This window comes from Hyperolius riggenbachi, chromosome 9, assembly GCF_040937935.1.
Source record: "Hyperolius riggenbachi isolate aHypRig1 chromosome 9, aHypRig1.pri, whole genome shotgun sequence".
In the NCBI taxonomy this organism is placed as follows: domain Eukaryota; kingdom Metazoa; phylum Chordata; class Amphibia; order Anura; family Hyperoliidae; genus Hyperolius; species Hyperolius riggenbachi.
The window spans coordinates 220,947-243,159 of record NC_090654.1 but is presented as its reverse complement, the minus strand read 5'-3'; the positions used below and the strand labels follow the sequence as shown (position 1 = coordinate 243,159).

The 22,213-nt window shown below is 46.1% G+C and overlaps 1 protein-coding gene across 2 annotated transcripts in view; it reads left to right on the top strand.

The window, feature by feature from the left end:
* DDR2 (discoidin domain receptor tyrosine kinase 2) overlaps window positions 1–22,213 on the top strand; it is a 549,319-nt gene that overhangs the window by 519,407 nt on the left and 7,699 nt on the right. For both annotated transcript variants that reach the window (XM_068251775.1, XM_068251776.1), the window contains one exon: window positions 8,821–8,970. In XM_068251775.1, the coding sequence (XP_068107876.1) occupies window positions 8,821–8,970 (150 nt within the window). The remainder of the gene's footprint in view (window positions 1–8,820; window positions 8,971–22,213) is intronic.

Here is a 22,213-nt window from a genome sequence, read left to right as displayed (position 1 = left end):
ATTGCAGGGCTTAGATCAACGAACGGGAATGGATTTTCCCGTTCATTGATCTCCGGGCGAGCGGCCGGCGGCGTGTTTATGAGCGGGAGTGCGCACTAGAGCGAGCGGGAGCGCGGGCAGCGGCGGGAGCGCGGAAAGTACGGATTTCTCCGTCCCTGGGGGTGAAAGGATGGAAAAAGGGACGGAGAAATTCGTACGCGTGGGGGTAAAGTGGTTAATATTCTTCTTCAAAATCAATAGGTGAATTTTGATTGGCTGTTGTAGGCTTCACCAACTTTTCTGAATATTAATCCCAGTCTCCCAGTGACCAACTGTGTCAAATTTGAGAACCCTGCCATTAACAGTGTAACAATGGCTGCAGTTTATATTTTACCATGTAAAAAGTTAGTTGTTTTTGGCTCGCTCACTATTTCTAACGTTGACATACAGTCACTCAATGACCAAGTTTATGAGCTTTGGGGTCCTTGACATCAATAAGTAGCATTTTCCCATTGAAATTAAACAAATCTGATTGGCTGTTTGTGGCTCCACCCCCTTAAAGGGTGCCCCCTGCCCTGCACCTCAGCAGGCCCAACTGTCCACCGACCTCCTCACCACAGCAGCAACTAAAGGGTGCCCCCTGCCCTGCACCTCAGCAGGCCCAACTGTCCACCGGCCTCCTCACCACTACTGACGCCGGAGAACCATCACCCCTGTCTATGCTGAAGGTATGACTACATGATCATGGGTAGCTGTGATGTTGTTCCCTGCACTCTGCTCTGCTGCTTTACTCTTCCTGCAAGCTGCCCCCTGCATATGTATGTTGCTGCCCTGTCTCCCTAACCGCTGGCCTGCTTCTGCCCTGCCACGACAGGCTCCATACCAGTCTGCCTTGCCCACAAGCCCCCCATCATGTCTGCAACCACAGGGACTGTGACCCCCAAGCCATCCCACACACCACGCACTGTTTTTACAAGGGGACAGCTTATCCAGTGGGAGCATTGCGGGGCCCCTCAGTCGGGGCACGGGCTCCTATGCAAGCCTGTCTGGAGGCACATCCAGCAGATCACCAGCTCCACCCCAGAACCCCGCATGGTCCAGCGCAGACGGGGCTGCCGTGCAGGAGCCCTTGTAAGACTGAGGAAAAAGGGCCTGCGTTCAGCCATCCCTTCAGCAATCCTGGCGAATGTTCGCTCCCTCCCCAACAAGCTAGATGAGCTTTGCCTTCTTGGCGACAAGCGGGAGATTGGCAGCAACACCCCTGTCCTCTGCTTCACAGAGACATGGCTTCATGAGGGCATCCCGGACAATGCCCTTCTTCTCCCGGGCTTCAACCTCATCCGGGCAGACCGTGACACCACTCTCTCAGGGAAAAAGAAAGGCGGTGGGGTCTGCTTCTACATAAACTCCTCATGGTGCCAGAACACGTCACTACTTGCCAGGAAGTGTACCCCCGAACTTGAACTCCTACTTGTCAACTGTAGGCCGACCTACTCACCCAGAGAGTTCTCTTCTTATGTCCTTGTAGGCGTCTACATTCCACCGGACGCCGACGTCAAACTCGCCGAACATGACCTTAGTGACATCATCACTCAGTGGGAGATGACCCTCCCAGACTCCTTGTTCATTGTTATGGGCGACTTTAACAAGACTAACCTTCGCAGGGAGCTGCCACGGTTCCACCAGCATGTAGTCTGCCCCACCAGGAATACTAGCACTCTTGACCACTGCTACACGGTCCTGAGAGAGGCTTACAAGGCTATCCCCTGGGCTGCACTGGGTTCCTCCGACCATTGCCTCATCCACCTGGTCCCCACCTACAGAAGACGACTGGAATCAGCAAAGACGGTGCTAAAGTCCACAAAAGTGTGGTCAATTGAGGCAAAGAACCAACTCCAGGCCTGCTTTGACAGCACAGATTGGAAGGCCCTGGAATCGCCAAACCTGGACGAGTGGGTGGGCACTGTCACTTCCTACATAAGATTCTGCGAGGAATCCTGCATTCCCTCTAAGTCCTTCAAAATCTACCCAAATATCAAACCTTGGTTTTCTAACCGGCTACGACAGCTGCGGAAGCGCAAAGAAGCTGCCCACAAGTCTGGCTCCCTTGAGGACTTCAGAACAGCCAGGAACTCCCTCAACAAGGAACTGAGAGCCGCAAAACAGGAGTATGCGGAGAGGTTGAGACAGAACCTCAGCTCAAACGACCCAAGGGCTGTCTGGAAAGGGCTCAAGTTGGCCACAAACTACAAGCCTCCCCCCCAGCATGCCACACCAAGCATTAAGCTAGTCGAGGAACTCAGTGACTTCTATTGCCAGTTTGAGGACCCATCAGAACTGCAGCAGCATCCTACACACTCTGCCCTCCTCTCTGGAAGCCAGAGCTCTTCCACCCCAGCAGTAAGCGAGGCTGTGGTCCTGCGCCACCTGTCGACGCTGAATGCAAGGAAAGCCTCAGGCCCTGATGGTGTGTCCCCAGCCTGCCTGAAAACCTGCTCACGGCAGCTGGCTCCCATCCTTACTCCCATATACTCCAAGTCCCTAAATGAAGGCAAGGTCCCTACATGTTTTAAAAAATCCACCATTATCCCTGTCCCCAAAAAGCAAGGTGTCACGGACATTAATAATTTCAGACCAGTGGCCCTCACATCCGTTGTCATGAAGATCTTTGAGAAAGTGATCCTATCCTTCCTTAAGGACTCCACACTGCACAAACTGGACCCATTTCAATTTGCGTACAGAGCGAATAGATCCACTGACGACGTGATCAACATCTGCCTGGAGTACATCACGGACCACCTGGACAGACCAGACTCATATGCCAGAATGCTCCTTCTGGACTTCAGCTCGGCCTTCAATACCATCAGCCCCTGGATACTGCATAACAACCTTGTAGACCTTGACGTTCACCCCACCCTTCGCTGCTGGATCAATGATCATGGACTTCCTAACAGGCAGGTCCCAAATCGTAAAGCTGGGGAACATCTCATCCAGGCCAAGAACTACTAACACTGGAGCCCCTCAAGGCTGTGTCCTGTCACCTTTCCTGTTCTCGCTCTATACTAACAATTGTATATCCATGACCAACTCCGTTAAGGTAATCAAATTCGCCGACGATACCACCATTGTTGGCCTCATTAACAAGAACGACGAGCGGGCTTACAGGCAGGAGGTGGACAGGATCTGTCACTGGTGCCAGGAGAACAAGCTGGTTCTCAACACTACCAAAACTGTTGAGATGCTCATTGACTTCAGAAGGCAGAGCACCAGCCCCGGCCCGATCTACATAGATGCATCCGAAGTTGAAAGAGTACCCAACGTTCACCTCCTGGGCACAACAATCTCAGACGACCTGAACTGGAAGGCGAACACTATCTTAACCCAAAAGAAGGCCCAGCAGAGGCTGTTCTTCCTGCATCAATTAAAGAAGTTCGGCATGGCCCAAGAACTTCTTAAGTCCTTCTACTCTGCCACTATCGAGTCGGTCCTCTGCTCCTCCATCCTCGTCTGGTACACTGGTGCCTCGGCCGGTGACAGATACAAACTACAGAGGGTCATCAGAACAGCGGAGAAAATAATTGGAAAGCCCCTCCCCCCACTGGAGCTCATTCACAACTCCAGGATGGGCTCCAGAGCAAAGAAGATTGCCAATGATCCATCACATCCAGGTCATCGTTTCTTTACATGGCTACCATCGGGCCGGAGGTTTCGTGCAATCCACACCAAAACGAGACACAGAGACACTTTCTTCCCCACAGCAGTGAGACTCTTAAACTCCAACTAAGCCACCCCTCCCCAAGGTTGCATCTTTCTCTCTAGCTGCTGAGCCCATGTTACTGAAAGTGTTATTTCTGATTTTATTTTAACTCTATGTAAAAGTCTGTTCTTTTTGTCCTTCATTGATACTCCTCTTTTTGTTTCTCTTTGCACTGCTACTGTTGCGGCTACCAAGGCAATGTCTGCCTTTATCCCGCACTGTCCTTTTCTCACTGTCTTTCTACTGCTGCAATTCAATGCTTTTGCCAAATTTTTCTGTGCCTGTTTTGTTGCTAAAACCAATTCCGGGCATGACCCAGTCGTGCTTGGCGAAATAAATGGATTCTGATTCTGATTCTGATTAAGTGAATTTGGGCCCCATTCACCCAATGACGACTGTATCAGGTTTTAGGCCTCTGCCATTAACAGTGTGAGAATGGCAGCAATGTAAATATTCCCCTTGAAAATCAATAGGTGAATTTTGATTAGCTGTTGTAGGCTCCATCCACATTTCTGAATATTAATCCCCGTTACCCAGTGGCCAACTGTTTTAAGTTTGGGTACCCTGCCATTAACAGTGTAAGAATGGTTGCAGTTTATATTTTTCCATGTAAAAAATTTAGTTGTTGGCACCACCCACTATTTCTAACCTTGTTTATGAGCTTTGGAGTTTTCGGTATTAATAATTTGAATATTCCCATGGAAATGAAACAAATGTGGTTGGCTGTTAGTGGCTCCGCGTCAGTCACTTAATGACCGACTGTAGCAGGTTTGAGGCCTCTGACATTAACAGTGTAAGAATGGCAGCAGTTTCAATATTCCCCTGGAAAATCAATAGGTGTATTTTGATTGGCTGTTGAAGGCTCTACCTACTTTTCTGAATATAAATCCCAGTCGTCCAGTGACCAACTGTGTCAAGTTTGAGAACCCTGCCAAAAAACAGAATGGCTGAAATCAATCTAACAAATCTGATTGGCTGTTTGTGGCTCCACCCCTTTAGTGAATTTGGACCCCAGTCACCCAGTAACTGACTGTATCAGGTTTAAGGCCTCTGCCATTAACAGTGTAAGAATGGTAGCAATGTAAATATCCCCCTTATAAATCAAAACTGCTGGCTGAGAGCTGATTGCTGTGATTAGACATTGTGGGGAGGGAGGGGGAGAAATTAACTAAAAAAAATATCGATTTTATTTAAAAGTAAATCACTAAAAATTAATAATAAAAAAAAATCAAAGTGGCAGCAGCGATCAGAGCCAACCAACAGCAATCTCTGTTGGTGGGCAGAAAAGGTGGGGGCGGGGGGATTAATTTTTGTGCTTGGTTATGTGGCACTGTAGTGAGCCATTAAAGCTGCAGAGCACTTATTTGCAAAAAATAGCCAGATCACCAGGGGGGTGTAAGCCTGTGATCCTTAAGTGGTTAATACCCTGGTGATTTACTTTATGCATTTTTTCAGCATTAAGTTTTGTTAAGATTTTTAGTTACTTAGAGCTATTTTATATGCTATTTTTTTACACAGCTACCAATGCAGATGAGATTCTACATAACGTAACTGTTACAATTATTTTTTGAATGTACTTAGAAGATTTAGGATTGTTTTGCTATAAAGGTCAGATCAGATCGATTACTGTTCGAAGGAAACAGTTCAGTTGGAACTGTTCATATTTTGCATTTATGCTGTATGATAAGCAAATATATATTTTTATATAAAACCAAATACTGAATGCTCTGATTCATATCAAGGTATACCATCAATCTATAATTACTGTTATAGAGGGTACAGACCCCGCTATGCAGGTTTTATATGATAGCTACACTTTAACCCTTTACCTGCCAAGCACGTACTAGGTACATTTTGGCAGGGAAGGGCTCCAACTGCCAACAATGTAACTAATTATTTTTGGGGCATTTTGTCCTTTAGGAAGCAGTGGAGAGGGGGCCGACATCATTCCTTCCTCCTTCTCCATGGTCCCCCCTCCTGTGCATCCTTGCAGAGCTGGAGCAGTGGTCAGTGTGTTATTAATACAATACAATACAATAACATTTCTATAGCGCTTTTCTCCCATAGGACTCAAAGCGCTTAGGCTCTCTCAGATTCAGTAATTAGTAGGATGAAGTATTCACACAACAAAAGTTATATTTCTGCAAATGCCAGACTGAACAGGTGGGTTTTCAGTCTGGATTTAAACACGTCCAGGGATGGGGCTGTCCTGATCTGTTGAGGTAAGGAGTTCCAAAACGTAGGGGCAGCATGACAGAAGGCTCTGGGACCAAAAGTTTCTAAGTGGACTCTGGGTATGACTAGATTATTAGAACCTGTGGATCTGAGAATGCGGGGATTGCTACGCAGCTGTAACATATCTTTCATGTATCCAGGGCCTAGATTATTCAGGGATTTAAATGTCAGTAGGCCGATCTTGAATAGGACCCTCCATTCTATAGGTAGCCAGTGAAGGGAATGCAGGACTGGCGTTATGTGGCAGTGACAAGGTTGGTTGGTTAGCAGTCTGGCAGCAGTATTCTGTATCAGCTGTAGACGGTACAAGGCCTTTTTTGGAAGGCCAGTGTAGAGAGCATTGCAGTAGTCCAGTCGGGATGTGATGAAGGCGTGGACTAAGGTTGGCAGATCTTCTGGGGGTATGAGGTGCTTGATTTTTGCAATGTTCTTCAGGTGAAAATAGGATGATTTCACCACAGCAGAGATTTGAGTTCTGAAGTTTAAATCCCCATCAATTAGAACTCCCAGGCTACGCACATGATCAGAGCTGCGTAGATCCGTGCCTCCTATTCCCAGTGGTGAAGACTGCAAGTTAAGTTGTTTTGTTATCATGCTCTGCCCTCCAATCAGAAGGACTTCAGTTTTGTCTGCATTTAGTTTCAGCCAGTTGTCATTCATCCATTGCTGTAGTTCACGTAAGCAGGCGTTTATAGTTAGGGTTGGGTCTGTCACACCAGGCTTGAAGGAAAGATATAGTTGGGTGTCGTCTGCATAGCAGTGGTATGTCAGGCCATGTTTTTGAATTAGTTTTCCCAACGGTAGCATGTAAATCGTGAGAAGCAGGGGAGAGAGGATTGAGCCCTGGGGCACCCCATACTTAAGTGTTACAGGGGTGGACAGGAAGGGCCCCATAGACACTTTGTGGGTTCTGCCACTCAAAAAGGATTGAAACCCCTGAAGTACTATGCCATCAATGCCGCAGTATTCCTGTAGCCTGTTTATCAAGATGTCATGGTCAACTGTGTCAAAGGCTGCAGAAAGGTCTAGCAGTATGAGGATCGAGCACTCTCCTCTGTCTCTTGCCATGAGCAGGTGGTTGCATATTTGGATGAGGGCAGTTTCAGTGCTGTGGTGTTTCCTGAAGCCAGACTGGAATGGGTCATAACTGTTATTTTGTAGGATTCTGGCTTCTAGCTGGAGGTATACAGCTTTTTCAATTAGCTTTCCCAGAAAGGGGAGGTTAGAGACAGGTCTGTAGCTGGTCATTGCATCTGGGTCCAGGGAGGGTTTTTTGAGGAGAGGCCTGATGATTGCTTCCTTCAGTAAAGCAGGAAATATCCCTGATTGTAAGGAACAGTTAACAATTTTGAGGAATACCGGTACGAACAGGTCGGGGCAGTTCAACATGAACTGTGTTGGGCCAGGATCCAGGTCACAGGTAGTTAGGCGGACGTGAAGGAGGATGCTTGATGTGACTTCTTCATCAATTTCTTTGAAGTTTGACCAAGGTGTTACGTTGTCTCTGCTAATGGTCTTCGGCGCTATATTAGGCTCAGATGCTGTAAGTTGGATGGCGGACCTTATAGCGGAGACTTTGTCTGTGAAGAAATGGGCAAATTGGTCACAGAGGTCCTTTGAAGACTCGATATTAAGTTTTTGACATGCTGGGTTGCAGAGTTTTTCCACTGTGCGGAACAGTTGGGCTGGTTTGTTAACTGCATTTGCAATCTCTTGTGATAGAAAGGATGATTTTTTTCCCGTGATTACCTTTTGGTAGCTCTTCAAGTGGAAGATTAAGGCATGTTTGTCTTCTGGGGACTGAGATTTGCGCCACAGCCTCTCAAGTTTTCGGCCTTGTCTTTTCAGCTCTTTTATAGCGTTATCAAACCACTGTGCATGATGGTGTGGAGTAAGATATTTGGTGCACAGAGGAGCAATGGTCTCAAAGGTGGAGGACACACATTTGTTGTATTTAAACACCAGAATATCAGGGTCCAAGCTGGAGTCAGTCAATTCATCAAAGCTAAGGTTATCTCGGATATGTTGAGGTGTTAGCCCTTTTAAGCGGCGATATTTTATTTGATTCTTGACCTGGTGTTTGACGGCTGGTATTGACGGCCATGTGTCCCCCGCTGGCAGCCGTATTGGCGGCACCTATCCCTGGCTACCTATACTGGATGTACCTATACCTGGCTACTTGTACTGGGGGCATCTATTCCTGGCTACCTATACTGTCTGCACCTTTATCTGGCTACCTCTACTGGTGGCACCTATTCCAAGACAGGAAAAGAGGGATACCAATGCATATCTGGTATTGTTGGATTCAGTAGAATCAGGTCTTTTACAACAGTAACAGTTTTTGACAGTAAATGTAAATATTGTTTGAAAAAATGCAACAGAAAAATATTTTATTTTTTATTTCACTTTTTTTAACATATTTCACACAAAAAATTTGTTATATCTCCAAAAAAGTGCAAAATTTTGATTCAGTGTTCAAGCCCAATTCATTATGGAAAAAAAATCAATGTATAATATGTCATATTTCATGAAGTTTTCTTGTCAAAAATCCTTAGTAAACCAATGAGTGCAAAATGTCTAAAAACTGCTTGGCAGTAAATGTTTGTGTTTAGGACAAATCGGCTGGCAGGGTTGAAGGCTTGATCCTTTACAGAGATAGTGATCATGCAAATGGAAAGAACCGCTCAGGTTTTTGACAGGAGCATTTAAGTTAATTAAATATATCTGCCAAAGGTCTGAGTTTTTAAATAAGGATAATGTTTTGTAAAAATTGTGTCATATTATTATGGGGATGTGCTGCAATTGAAGACTGAGTTATGAACCTCTCTTTCCTCTCTTCCCAACTATAGGGAAAATTTACAACAGCAAGCGATGTGTGGGCGTTTGGAGTGACTTTATGGGAAATGCTGACTTTCTGCCAACAACAGCCCTATAGTGAAATGTCTGATGAGCAAGTCATAGAGAATACAGGGGAGTTTTTTCGAGATAAAGGAAAGCAGGTAACAGTGCATCTGTGCCATGAACAAATGTTGGGCATTTTTAATGTGAAACCTATTACAGCGGTATAGAGTGGTATAGGGTGTCCAGTGTTAGGGTTAAGGTGGCCACACACGATACAATAAAATGATCCGATTTTATGGCAATTCGATAAAAATGATCGGATCTCCCGAAAAAATTTAAAGCTTTTTTTTCATTCGACTGAAAAATCCGATCGGATTTCCCGTTTTCTTCGATTTTTATCAATCCGGAATGCCAGATATTTTTCTTCAATATACCTAGAGATTGTATGGTGTGTGTTAGATTGTCAATTTATTAATATACACACCCTAGCAATTTTCTCAGAGTTTCCAATCATTTTTATCATCATTGGGGAAAAATTGAACATACGTGTGTGGTACATTGGTCATATTTTTGAAATGTTATAATCAGTCAGAAAAATTGATTGCAATTCTTAAATTGAACAGATATTTAAAAAAGTGTATGATGTGTGGCCACCTTTAGGCTAAGCAATTATAAGGAGTGCAATAAAAATTGTAAAAAAGAAATTAGGCTGGCAAAGATCGAAGCTGAAAATCAAATCGCTAGGGATATCAAATCTAACCCAAAAAAGTTTTACAAGTACATCAACTCTAAAAAAAGAAAGGTTGACTGTATAGGACTCCTAAAGGGTGAGGGTGGGAACTCAATGTTGGATGACCAAGGTAAGGCAGAGTTATTAAATGCTTTCTTTGCTTCTGTCTTCACAAAGGAAACAGCACTATTGCAAATTACAGATGCAGAAGAGTCTCAATCTTCCAACTGTATTAAATACTTAACGCAGGAAGAAGTGAAGGCAAGACTAAATAAATTAAAAATAGACAAGGCACCTGGCCCGGATGGCATGCATCCTCGGGTCCTAAGGGAATTAAGTTCAGTTATAGATAAACTCCTTTATCTTATCTTTTGTGACTCTCTTTCAACTGGCAGAGTGCCAGTGGATTGGCGTACAGCCCACGTTTTCCCATTATTTACGAAGGGCAAAAAATCAGATCCAGGAAATTATAGACCTGTAAGCTTAACATCAGTTGTATGCAAACTATTTGAGGGGTTACTAAGAGATACTATACATGACTTCATAGTAGAAAATAATCTTATTTCTCAGCATCAACATGGGTTTACTAAAGACAGGTCCTGTTTGACTAACATGCTCAGCTTTTATGAGGTAGTGAATGCTAATGTGGATATTGGGAATGCTGTAGATGTGATATACTTGGATTTTGCAAAGGCCTTCGACACTGTTCCCCACAAAAGTTTGGTGCAAAAGTTGAGGATGCAAGGACTGGGGAAGAGTCTGTGTGCATGGATAGGGAACTGGCTAATGGACAGAAAACAAAGAGTTGTGGTCAATGGATCATACTCAAAATGGGAGAATGTTAGCAGTGGGGTCCAACAGGGGTCTGTACTGGGTCCAGTGCTCTTCAATTTATTTATTAATGACCTAGTAGATGCAGTAGTGAATGTTGCTATTTTTGCAGATGATACAAAATTGTGCAGAATCATCAACTCTCAGGAAGATAGTGTCAAATTGCAACAGGATCTGGATAGAATGGCTATATGGGCACATACATGGCAGATTAAATTCAATGTTGAAAAATGTAAAGTCATGCATTTTGGTCGTACCAATGGTCTAGCACCATACAAAATAAATGGGATACAATTGGGGACATCAAACTTGAAGAAGGACTTAGTAGTACTCATCGACAACAAGTTAAATACTCGTACTCAATGCCAAGCCGCTGCAGCTAAAGCTAACAAAATTTTGGGATGCATTAAAAGGGAAATAAAAACCCGAGATGCTAGCATAATATTGCCCCAGTTTAACTCTCTAGTAAGGCCACATCTGGAATATGGAATTCAGTTCTGGGCACCACATTACAAAAAAGATATTGCAGTTTTAGAGCAGGTGCAGAGACGAGCAACACAATTGATACGTGGGATGGAAGGTCTCACTTACCAAGAAAGGTTAGATAAACTGGGTTTATTTAGTCTAGAGAAAAGACGCCTTAGAGGGGATCTAATTAACATGTATAAATACATCAGAGGGCAATATAATAGCTTGGCGGATTAGCTTTTTGTCCCTAGGCCTTCTCAAAGGACTAGAGGACATGATCTATGCATGGAGGAAAAACGTTTTAGCCATTTATTTAGGAAAGGGTTCTTTACAGTAAGAGTGATTAAGATGTGGAATGCATTGCCACAGGAAGTCGTTATGGCAAACTCTATACCTGCATTTAAAGGGGGCTTAGATGCTTTCCTTGCGTTGAAAGACATCTATGGCTACAATTACTAGGTAATGCCTAATGATGTTGATCCAGGGATTTTATCTGATTGCCATCTGGAGTCGGGAAGGAATTTTTTCCCTTTTGGGGCTAATTGGACCGTGCCTTGTAAGGGTTTTTTCACCTTCCTCTGGATCAACAGGGAAATGTGAGGGAGTAGGCTGGTGTTGTATAGGGTTGGGCGAACAGTGTTCGCCACTGTTCGGGTTCTGCAGAACATCACCCTGTTCGGGTGATGTTCGAGTTCGGCCGAACACCTGATGGTTTTCGGCCAAACCGTTCGGCCACATGGCCGAACTAAGAGCGCATGGCCGAACGTTCCCCGAACGTTCGGCTAGCGCTGTGATTGGCCGAACGGGTCACGTGGTCCGGACCTGAACGCGCTCTGATTGGCCGAACTGTCTCGTGGTTCGGGTAAATAAATACCCGAACCACGTCATATCTCCGCCATTTGTCTGTGGGTTTAGCTTTGGGTAGGCAGGCAGGGTAGTTCGCGCTCCAGCCACGCTAGCCAGGGTCCCCCCAGTCATTGTGTCGCTGCTGGGAATAGTAGTACACCGCTCGCTCAGCCACACTATTTAGCATCCTGTTTACTGCCACTCTGTGTACCTCGCTCAGCCACACTATATAGCATTCTGTTTACTGCCACTCCGTGTCTGCTGGGAATAGTAGTACACCGCTCGCTCAGCCACACTATATAGCATTGTGTTTACTGCCACTCTGTGTACCTCGCTCAGCCACACTATATAGCATTCTGTTTACTGCCACTCTGTGTCTGCTGGGAATAGTAGTACACCGCTCGCTCAGCCACACTATATAGCATTGTGTTTATTGTCACTCTGTGTACCTCGCTCAGCCACACTATATAGCATTGTGTTTACTGCCACTCTGTGTCTGCTGGGAACAGTAGTACACCGCTCGCTCAGCCACACTATATAGCATTGTGTTTACTGCCACTTTGTGTCTGCTGGGAATAGTAGTACACCGCTCGCTCAGCCACAGTATATAGCATTGTGTTTACTGCCACTCTGTGTACCTCGCTCAGCCACACTATATAGCGTTCTGTTTACTGCCACTCTGTGTCTGCTGGGAATAGTAGTACACCGCTCGCTCAGCCACACTATATAGCATTGTGTTTACTGCCACTCTGTGTACCTCGCTCAGCCACACTATATAGCATTCTGTTTACTGCCACTCTGTGTCTGCTGGGAATAGTAGTACACCGCTCGCTCAGCCACTCTATATAGCATTGTGTTTACTGTCACTCTGTGTACCTCGCTCAGCCACACTATATAGCATTCTGTTTACTGCCACTCTGTGTCTGCTGGGAATAGTAGTACACCGCTCGCTCAGCCACACTATATAGCATTGTCTTTACTGCCACTCTGTGTCTGCTGGGAACAGTAGTACACTGCCGCTCACTCAGTCACCCCATTACTATATAGCATTGCTGGGATCTGTAGTACTCTGCTCACCCACCCATACCATTGTACTGCCAGTCACTGTGTATATTGCTGGGATCTGTAGTACTTCACTCACCGTCAACCACTTTATAGCATTGCGTACTCTGCCAGTCAGTGTGTATATTGCTGGGATCAGTAATACTCCACTCAACGTCAACCACTATATGAGCTCACCATGAGTTCCTCAGAGACCTCCGCTGTGAGCAGCACTCCCAACAACAGCAACAGCCAACGCCCCACGCAAGCTATAACATCCACCCCAGCAGCCAGTGGTCAGCAGCAGCCCTCCCCGGAGGAGAACGTTGTGTCCATTGGTCCGGCGCCAGAGCGATTATTGAGGGCTGCCATTGAGGAGATGATGGGGCCTGATGTGGAGAAGGAGGTCGGGCTCAGGCCAGCATCCCAAGTTAATGTTGAGGACGATGAGGGGTCTGTGTCTGGGGATGTTGGGGTGGCAGAGGTGGTGGGTGGGTCAGACTCAGGAGAAGAGTTGTATGATGAGGATGATGATCGGGACCATCTGTATGTGCCTCAGAGTCCGACCCTGGAAAACATGTTGTATCGTGTGTTTAGGTACTAAAATCTGCGTTCCCACTTCCCAGTACTGCCCGGGTCCACGGATCCATATCATTTTTTGGGCAGCACTATCAAACTGTGGTACTATGAGTGAGTTGCCATGGTCCTTCTGTGCTGTCACACTCACCGTCTGTCTGCAGATGGATTGTTCAACACAGCTACGCCATCTGACATGTAGTCCTTGACCATCTTCTCCAGGCGATTGGTGTTGGAGGACGTGGAACTGCCCGATTGCTGTTCTGTGGGCTGCTGCATGGGTGTCAGAAAATGTTCCCACTCCAAGGACACTGCCAATACCATTGCCTTTTGGGCACTAGCAGCAGCTTGTGTTCTTTGCTGCCCTCCTGGTCCTCCTGGGTTTGCTGAAGGCAGTCTGTCGGTGTACAACTGGCTAGAGAAGGAGGAGGATGTCAATCTCCTCTCTAAAGTCTCCATCCTCAAGGGCCTGCTGGAATTGTTCCATTTTTGACCTGTCTGACACTTTCTTCAACCAGTTTTTTAACATTGTATTTGTATAAACTGGGTATAAACCCAGTAATTGGTGTTGTCCAGAATAATGAATAATAATGAATAGTGAATAATGCGCGGGCCGCGTTCAATGCAGTCTAGCATGAATTGAGCCATGTGTGCCAGAGAATCCTGCCAGACTCCTCTGTCTTCATGTTCTTGTGAGCGTTGTGATTGTTGTGATGCACCATATTCGTCACCAGCATCACTTTCTTCCTCTTCTGCTGTCCATTCCCGCTAAATTGTGGAAGTCCAACGTGCACCGCTCTGTCCCTCGGCAGTGGGGGCATCCAATTCCTGCTCCAACTCCAGCTGTTCCTCGTCCTGTTCTTTGTCATAGCTGGGACCAGCGTTTCCTGAGGCAGGTTGCCTGATGTTGGTATCATCACGCTGATCGTTTTCATCTTCAGATTCCCCCACTTGCATCATGCCAGCGGTTTCCATCTTCAACATTGATTTCTTCAGTAAACACAGCAGTGGTATTGTAATGCTGACTGTAGAGTTGTCACTGCTCAGTCACAAGCAACGTGGATTGCTCAAAATTTTGGAGGACTTGGCAGAGATCCAACATGGTGGCCCAATCAGATCCACAGAAGCTTGGTAGCTAGCTGCTGGAATGCGCCTCGGCACTGCGCAAAAGCATGCTAGCATGTGCAGCGTAGAATTCCAGCGCATAGGGAGGGACATCACCCAGATAGCGATGGTGCGCTAGATTGAAGCGCTCCTGCATCTCTTGGTGAGTCCTTCAGAAGCGGTACTGGACTTTAAAAAATGTGTTTTTTTTTCCTTCAACAGAAGATCTGCCACGTTGGAGTGAGGAGGACGCCGCCAACCCCGACACCAAGCTGAACCCCGGCGAACTCCAAGCAGAGGATCTTCAGGAACCCTCAAGGCTTTGAGCAAGCTGAGGAGGATCAGCAGTCCCGACGAGACCTCTCCTCATATGTGACTGTGTGCAGTGGAGTAGAGCTCCCCAGAACAACCTCTCACTTGTCACTTTGTCACTGGTCACTTTGTCACTTTGTCACTTTGTCATTTTGTCACTTTGTCACTTTGTCACTTTGTCACTTGTCACTTTGTCACTTGTCACTTTTCACTTTGTCATTTTGTCACTTTGTCATTTTGTCACTTTGTCAGTCACTTTGTCACTTTGTCACTGGTCACTTTGTCACTTTTCACTTTGTCACTTGTCATTTGGTCACTTGTCACTTGGTCACTTGGTCACTTGGTCACTTGTCCAGATGATCTCGGTACACCTCCTGCGATTCAAATTCCTGCACACATTGCTCTGGGATTTGGGTGTGATGAATGATGCATCTAACTGGCCACCGGAGGCAATTAAGGCCTTCAAAACATTGAAAGCAGCTTTCTGTTCCGCCCCCATTTTGCGTCATGTTGAGTTGTTGACGTCATGTTCATCCTCGGCCTCGCCTTGCATTTCAGTGCGAGGTGCATTTTCCACAGAAAAAGGTTGTGAATCTGGGCACAACATTTGTGGCTGTTCCATTGACCTTTCACAGGTAGAAGATTGTGGGGGTGGGAATAGCTCCTCCGAATAGACCATTGTGTCCTAAAAACTACTCATTGCATTGCTATGCGCATGCATTTTTTTGTCCTCATGCAAGGCCTGAGTTGCGCCTGAAAGCGTGGCCTTCTCCTCCTGCGCCTCCTCCTGTTCCATCACGTCTGCTGCTGCTGGGTTAGCGTTGCCGCCCGGTCCCTTTTTATTGAACCTCTTATCTTTATTACATTTATGACTGCATGGCGGTACAAAGCATGCTATCCGCACGCTTCTTGTCCTCATGCAAGGCCTGGGTTGTTGTGTCTCAAAAAGCGTGGCCTTCTCCTCCTGCGTCTCCTCCTGTTCCATCACGTGTGCTGCTGCTGCTGCTGGGTTAGCGTTGCCAGTCCCTGTTTATGGAACCTCTCATCTTTATTACATTTATGACTGCATGGCGGTAAAAAGCATGCTATCCACACGCTTCTTGTCCTCATGCAAGGCCTGGGTTGTTGTGTCTCAAAAAGCGTGGCCTTCTCCTCCTGCGCCTCCTCCTGTTCCATCACGTGTGCTGCTGCTGGTGCTGGGTTAGCGTTACCGGTCCCTTTTCCTGGAACCTCTTCTCTGTATTACATTTATGACTGCATGGCGACAAAAAGCATGTTACCTGTGCAAAGAAACATGACATTTTCCACATTTAAAAGACAGTTTTTCCTTTGAAACTTTACAATCAATTTTCTCAAAAACTATAAGCTCTTTTTCAAATATTTTTTTTCCTCTTGTACCCACTCCCAAGGTGCACATACCCTGCAAATTTGGGGTATGTAGCATGTAAGGAAGCTTTACAAAGCACGAAAGTTCAGGTCCCCATTGACTTCCATTATGTTCGGAGTTCGGCGCGAACACCCGAACATCGCGGCGATGTTCGGCGAACGTTCGCGAATCCGAACATCTAGGTGTTCGCCCAACACTAGTGTTGTACTTTGTTCTCTAGTTCAACCAAAATAACTATGTAACTATGTAACGCCAACCCTAAAAGTCCTGTACCAAATCCAATACACAATACACTACTGCAATTTGAAATGCTGGGTAATTGCCCGTCATTTTTCGCACATGTCCAAAAAGTAAGACCCCAATGCATCAGTTATGGAGAGTGGATCGAACCACAATTCACTTCTTTATGCAGATTCAAGGCAATCATGCATCCAGAATCACTGGTTCATAGCACAATTACAGAGTTATGTTTAAAAAAAGATATATGTTATTAAGCTTAACTGGTATTAAAAAATATACCTAATCCTGCACCTTTATAAATCATCCTGAAAAAAGCTACCCCAGCAGGTTTGCAATGATTCCTCCATCAAGGAAAAACATTTGGCATAACTGCAAAAAAATAAATAAATAAAAAATAAAACTCCAGATTACTGTAAATAGGTTTCCAACACTCCCAGTATCTAAATGTTATTAAAATTACAGGCATTAGTTGCACATGTTTGTAAATAGTGTGCTTCTCCATTTTGGTATGTACCCCATTATAAAGCCGGTGCCCACCGAGTACCTCAAGATGTAAGTAACATGTTCTTTCACCAGGAGAAAAACGCAATATAAATGTTCTGTGTTAGGGTTAAGGTTTCTGTGAGTTTCCAACATTTCCCTATTGTAATTAACAAAAAACACTTGCCTAATTCTGTTTATACAATGATTTTCTTTAAAATTAAATCTTTGCTAAATTAAAGGGACTCCGAGCAGTGCAGAAACTATGGAAAGATGCATATCATTTTAAAGCTCTCTTTCTCCTCTTTCCAATGATATGTAAACCACCACCCTACGCCTTTTAGTTTTCGCTATTTTCGCGATTGAAATTGCCGCGGCCGCGATTTCAATCGCGAAAATAAAGAAAACTAAAAGGCGTAGAGTGACGATTTAGGTGTCGCCAGAAAGAGGAGAAAGAGAGCTTTAAAATGATATCCATCTTTCCATAGTTACTTGTATTACACAGGACGACACTTTCCCCAGTGTCAGCAGCTCCATTCAGCAGAAAAAGTCGGCCTGTGTAATACAATGTAACTATGGCAAGATGGATATCATTTTAAAGCTCTCTTTCTCCTCTTTCTGGCGACACCTAAATCGTCACTCTACGCCTTTTAGTTTTCTTTATTTTCGCGATTGAAATCGCGGCCGCGGCAATTTCAATCGCGAAAATAGCGAAAACTAAAAGGCGTAGGGTGGTGGTTTACATATCATTGGAAAGAGGAGAAAGAGAGCTTTAAAATGATATGCATCTTTCCATAGTTTCTGCACTGCTCGGAGTCCCTTTAAATTCACCCTCCAGCACCCACATCCCGCATGATAAAGGAGAATCAATCAGTGTGTGACATACTTTGTAGGGATGCTTGGAAATGCTGATTTATCATTCTGTGGAAATTCCAATTTCTGTTTTCTGATTTCCAACTTCTGTGGAGTCTTTTTTGGTTTTTGTTTTGTTTTGGGTTTTTTTGCATTCTCTGATTGGCCAATATTTCTGTGTTGACTCTCCAAAAGTGATGCTCGGATACCCCCGATCATGGATTCGACCGAATTCAGGCTGAATCAAAACCCGGATGAGTCATGATTTTTGTCCAGATTTGAAATGGACTTACGGATTTGACTCAAATTTTTGCCGTGATTGCCTCTGAAATCCAAGATCATGGCCGCGATCCAGATTTTCCTTTCACTTAATAGCAAATCCCCCATATATGCTACAATCACGAAAATTGCACGGATTATGGGTCACCTTGGTTGAGTTGAAGCTAGTGTGTGAATATGATAGTTACACACACTGGATTAAACTCAGCTAAGGTGACCATTAAAGACTGTCACAGCTTAGAATCTTCCATGTGTACAGGAGCCTCTCAATGCTGCCTAAAGATCTGGCATATCAGATCTTCAGTGACACCAATACCTGACCAACCCCACGCACACTGTACTTTTTAACACACCCACGAGAAGCATCTCTGTTGTTCACTGTGTGTGTTATGCACAGACTGAGAACCAAGGCACTGTATTGTACTGTCCTGGGACCTCAATCCTTACCTGTACTTGGGTATCCAATAAAATATTATTCTGCCATAGGTTAACTGATACCATCCTGTTTGGGCAAAAACAAAGAAGTTAAACAGAGCATATAGCTCAATTTCTCTCCTACCCCCCCCCCCCCCCCCCCAAAGATGACAGGAACCACTGAAAACATGGAGGGTTGGGGTGTTTTAAGCTTTTTCTTATATTTCTTTTTCAAGTGGAAGAAACAGTATGCTGGTCCAAATATTATGGAGGATCAGTGGGATTTATGTTTTGGTACAGTATATCTTTATTCTACCAGTCAAAAGCAAACAATGATTTAGAAGATTAGATTAACACATGCGAAGCATAGAGAGGAGCAGTTTTTACCTATTGAAGAGTAGAGATGGGCCGAACGGTTCACCCGCGAACGGTTCCAGGCGAACTTTGAGTGGTTCGCGTTCACCAGCAAAGGCGAACTATTGCGGAAGTTCAGTTTGCCTCCATAATGCTCCATTACGGTCAACTTTGACCCTCTACATCACAGTCAGCAGGCACATTGTTGCCAATCATGCTACACTCACTCCTGGACCCCCCCCCCCCTTATAAAAGTCAAGGTTCTCCAGCCGTTTTACTCACTTGTCTGCCTACAGTAATTAGTTAAGGGACAGCTGCTGACAGACTCTGCTAGGGAGAGCTTAGTTAGGCTCTTGTAGGCTTGTTACCTTGCTCCTGGCTGATTGTTATTCCTTATATAGCACCCCACAACAGCTCTATCCTTCTCCTCCGGAGGAAGGTCTTGTCTTGTCTTCCAGGGAATTGTAGGATTTTAAAAGCTAGCTCACATACATTGGCCGGGAATTGAACCTAGGTCTAGTGCTTGGTAGGCAGCTCTCCTCACCGCTATACCACCACCAACACTACATGCTGAAGCCAGCCTAGCATGTACCATTATGATATATCCAAGAGAAAAATGAGCTTGCTTAGGGATTTGTAGAATGTCAAAAGCCAACTCACATACATTGGCCAGGAATAGAACCCAGGCCTACCGCTTGGTGGGCTGCTATCCTAACCATTATACCACCAACGCAACACACTACAATGCTACATGCTGAAGTCAGCCTAGCATGTACCATTGTGATATATCCAAGAGAAAAATTAGCTTTCTTAGGGATTTGTAGGATGTCAAAAGCCAACTCACATACATTGGCCAGGAATTGAACCCAGGTCAACTGCTTGGAGGGCAGCTATGCTCACCACTATTCCACCAACACTACAGGCTGGAGTCAGCCTAGCTGGCCTGGGAAGGATGAAAAGCTAGGTGGCCATGCAACCATTCCTGCTAACCTAAAGCTTACTTGTGTCTTTTACAACACATTGGCTTAAGACTTTACCAAATCCAATGCTCCAATATGGGGAAGCTTCTCTGTTTGCTGTTTTTTTTTTTAAGTGTGGTGTCAAAGTTCACTCATCTCTTCACTAGAGTTGGGCCGAACCTACGATTTTAGATTCGCGAACCTGGTTCGCGAACTTCCGCGGAAGGTTCGGTTCGCGTTAAAGTTCGCGAACCGCAATAGACTTCAATGGGGATGCGAACTTTGGAAAAAAAAAATAATTATGCTGGCCACAAAAGTGATGGAAAAGATGTTTCAAGGGGTCTAACACCTGGAGGGGGGCATGGCGGAGTGGGATACATGCCAAAAGTCCCCGGGAAAAATCTGGATTTGACGCAAAGCAGCGTTTTAAGGGCAGAAATCACATTGAATGCTAAATGACAGGCCTAAAGTGCTTTAAAACATCTTGCATGTGTATACATCAATCAGGTAGTGTAATTAAGGTACTGCTTCACACTGACACACCAAACTCACCGTGTAACGCACCGCAAACAGCTGTTTGTGTAGTGACGGCCGTGCTGGACTGGTGCGCACCATGGCGAGAGTGCAGGTTTTGGTGGCTTTACAGCCCATATGGTCGCCTGGCTGATGTAGCCGAATGACAGAACAGTGACTGTCCAGCTGATCAAATTTGGTCTGACCACAATGAAGCAACGACCTTATTATCTTTTGTGTGCCCCCCGAGACACTCATCTAGGCGCCGGTCATTGCTTCATTGTGATACGCAAGCCCCTTCACCACGGCAAGGTAATGATCACGAAGGGGAATGGGCGCATGTACATGCCTTTTCTTTTGTTGTTGCAGCTGCCCGCAGTGCAGCCAGAAAAATTAGGCAGTCATGTACACGCACCAGAAAAATTATTACAGCGGCCGCTGCTAGCAGCGGCCTAAAAAATTCAGGAATCCGCCTGGAGTCCCGGACCCTGTTGGTGGTGGCGGAGAAGGTAGTCAAGCGGCCTGCAGGCAGACATGCTGTGTGGAGGGACTGGGAGCGACTTAGTCTTCTTGGGGCAGGCCAGGCAGCCAGTCACACGGCGTGCAGGCAGAGATGCTGTGTGTGCGGGGACTGACTTAGTCTTGGGGCGGGCAGCAGCCCTCCGGGATCCATGCCTCATTCATTTTGATAAAGGTAAGGTACTTAACACTTTTGTGACTTAGGCGACTTCTCTTCTCTGTGACAATGCCTCCAGCTGCGCTGAAGGTCCTTTCTGACAGGACGCTTGCGGCAGGGCAGGAGAGAAGTTGGATGGCAAATTGGGACAGCTCTGGCCACAGGTCAAGTCTGCGCACCCAGTAGTTCAAGGGTTCCTCATCGCTGTTCACAGCAGTGTCTACATCCACACTTAAGGCCAAGTAGTCGGCTACCTGCCGTTCCAGGCGTTGGTGGAGGGTGGATCCGGAAGGGCTACGGCGAGGCGTTGGACTAAAGAACGTCCGCATGTCCGACATCACCATGAGATCGCTGGAGCGTCCTGTCTTTGACTGCGTGGACACGGGAGGAGGATTAGTGGCAGTGGTACCTTGCTGGCGTTGTGCTGTCACATCACCCTTAAAGGCATTGTAAAGCATAGTTGACAGCTGGTTCTGCATGTGCTGCATCCTTTCCACCTTCCGGTGAGTTGGTAACAGGTCCGCCACTTTGTGCCTGTACCGAGGGTCTAGTAGTGTGGCCACCCAGTACAGCTCATTCCCCTTGAGGTTTTTTATACGGTGGTCCCTCAACAGGCAGGACAGCATAAAAGACGACATCTGCACAAAGTCGGATCCAGTACCCTCCATCTCCTCTTGCTCTTCCTCAGTGACGTCAGGTAAGTCAACCTCCTCCCCCCAGCCGCGAACAATACCACGGGAAGGTTGAGCAGCACAAGCCCCTTGCGACGCCTGCTGCGGTTGTTCTCCTGCCGCTGTCCCCTCCTCCTCCTCCTCCTCCCCCAAAGAAACACCTTGCTCATCATCCTCTGAGTCTGACTCGTCTTCTGCACACGACCTCTCTTCTTCCTCCTCCTCCCCCCTCTGTGCTGCCGCAGGTGTTGAGGAAACAGCTGGGTCTGATGAAAATTGGTCCCATGCCTGTTCCTGCCGTAACGGTTCCTGGTCACGCTCATTCGCAGCTTCATCCGCCACTCTACGCACAGCACGCTCCAAGAAGTAAGCGTAGGGAATTAGGTCACTGATGGTGCCCTCACTGCGGCTCACCAGGTTGGTCACCTCCTCAAACGGCCGCATAAGCCTGCATGCATTTTTCATCAGTGTCCAGTTGTCGGGCCAGAACATCCCCATCTTCCCAGACTGTTTCATTCTACTGTAGTTGTAGAGGTAGTGGGTCACGGCTTTCTTCTGTTCTAGCAGGCGGGAGAACATGAGCAGGGTCGAGTTCCAGTGAGTCGGGCTATCGCAAATGAGGCGTCTCACCGGCATGTTGTTTTTGCGCTGAATTTCCGCAAAGCGTG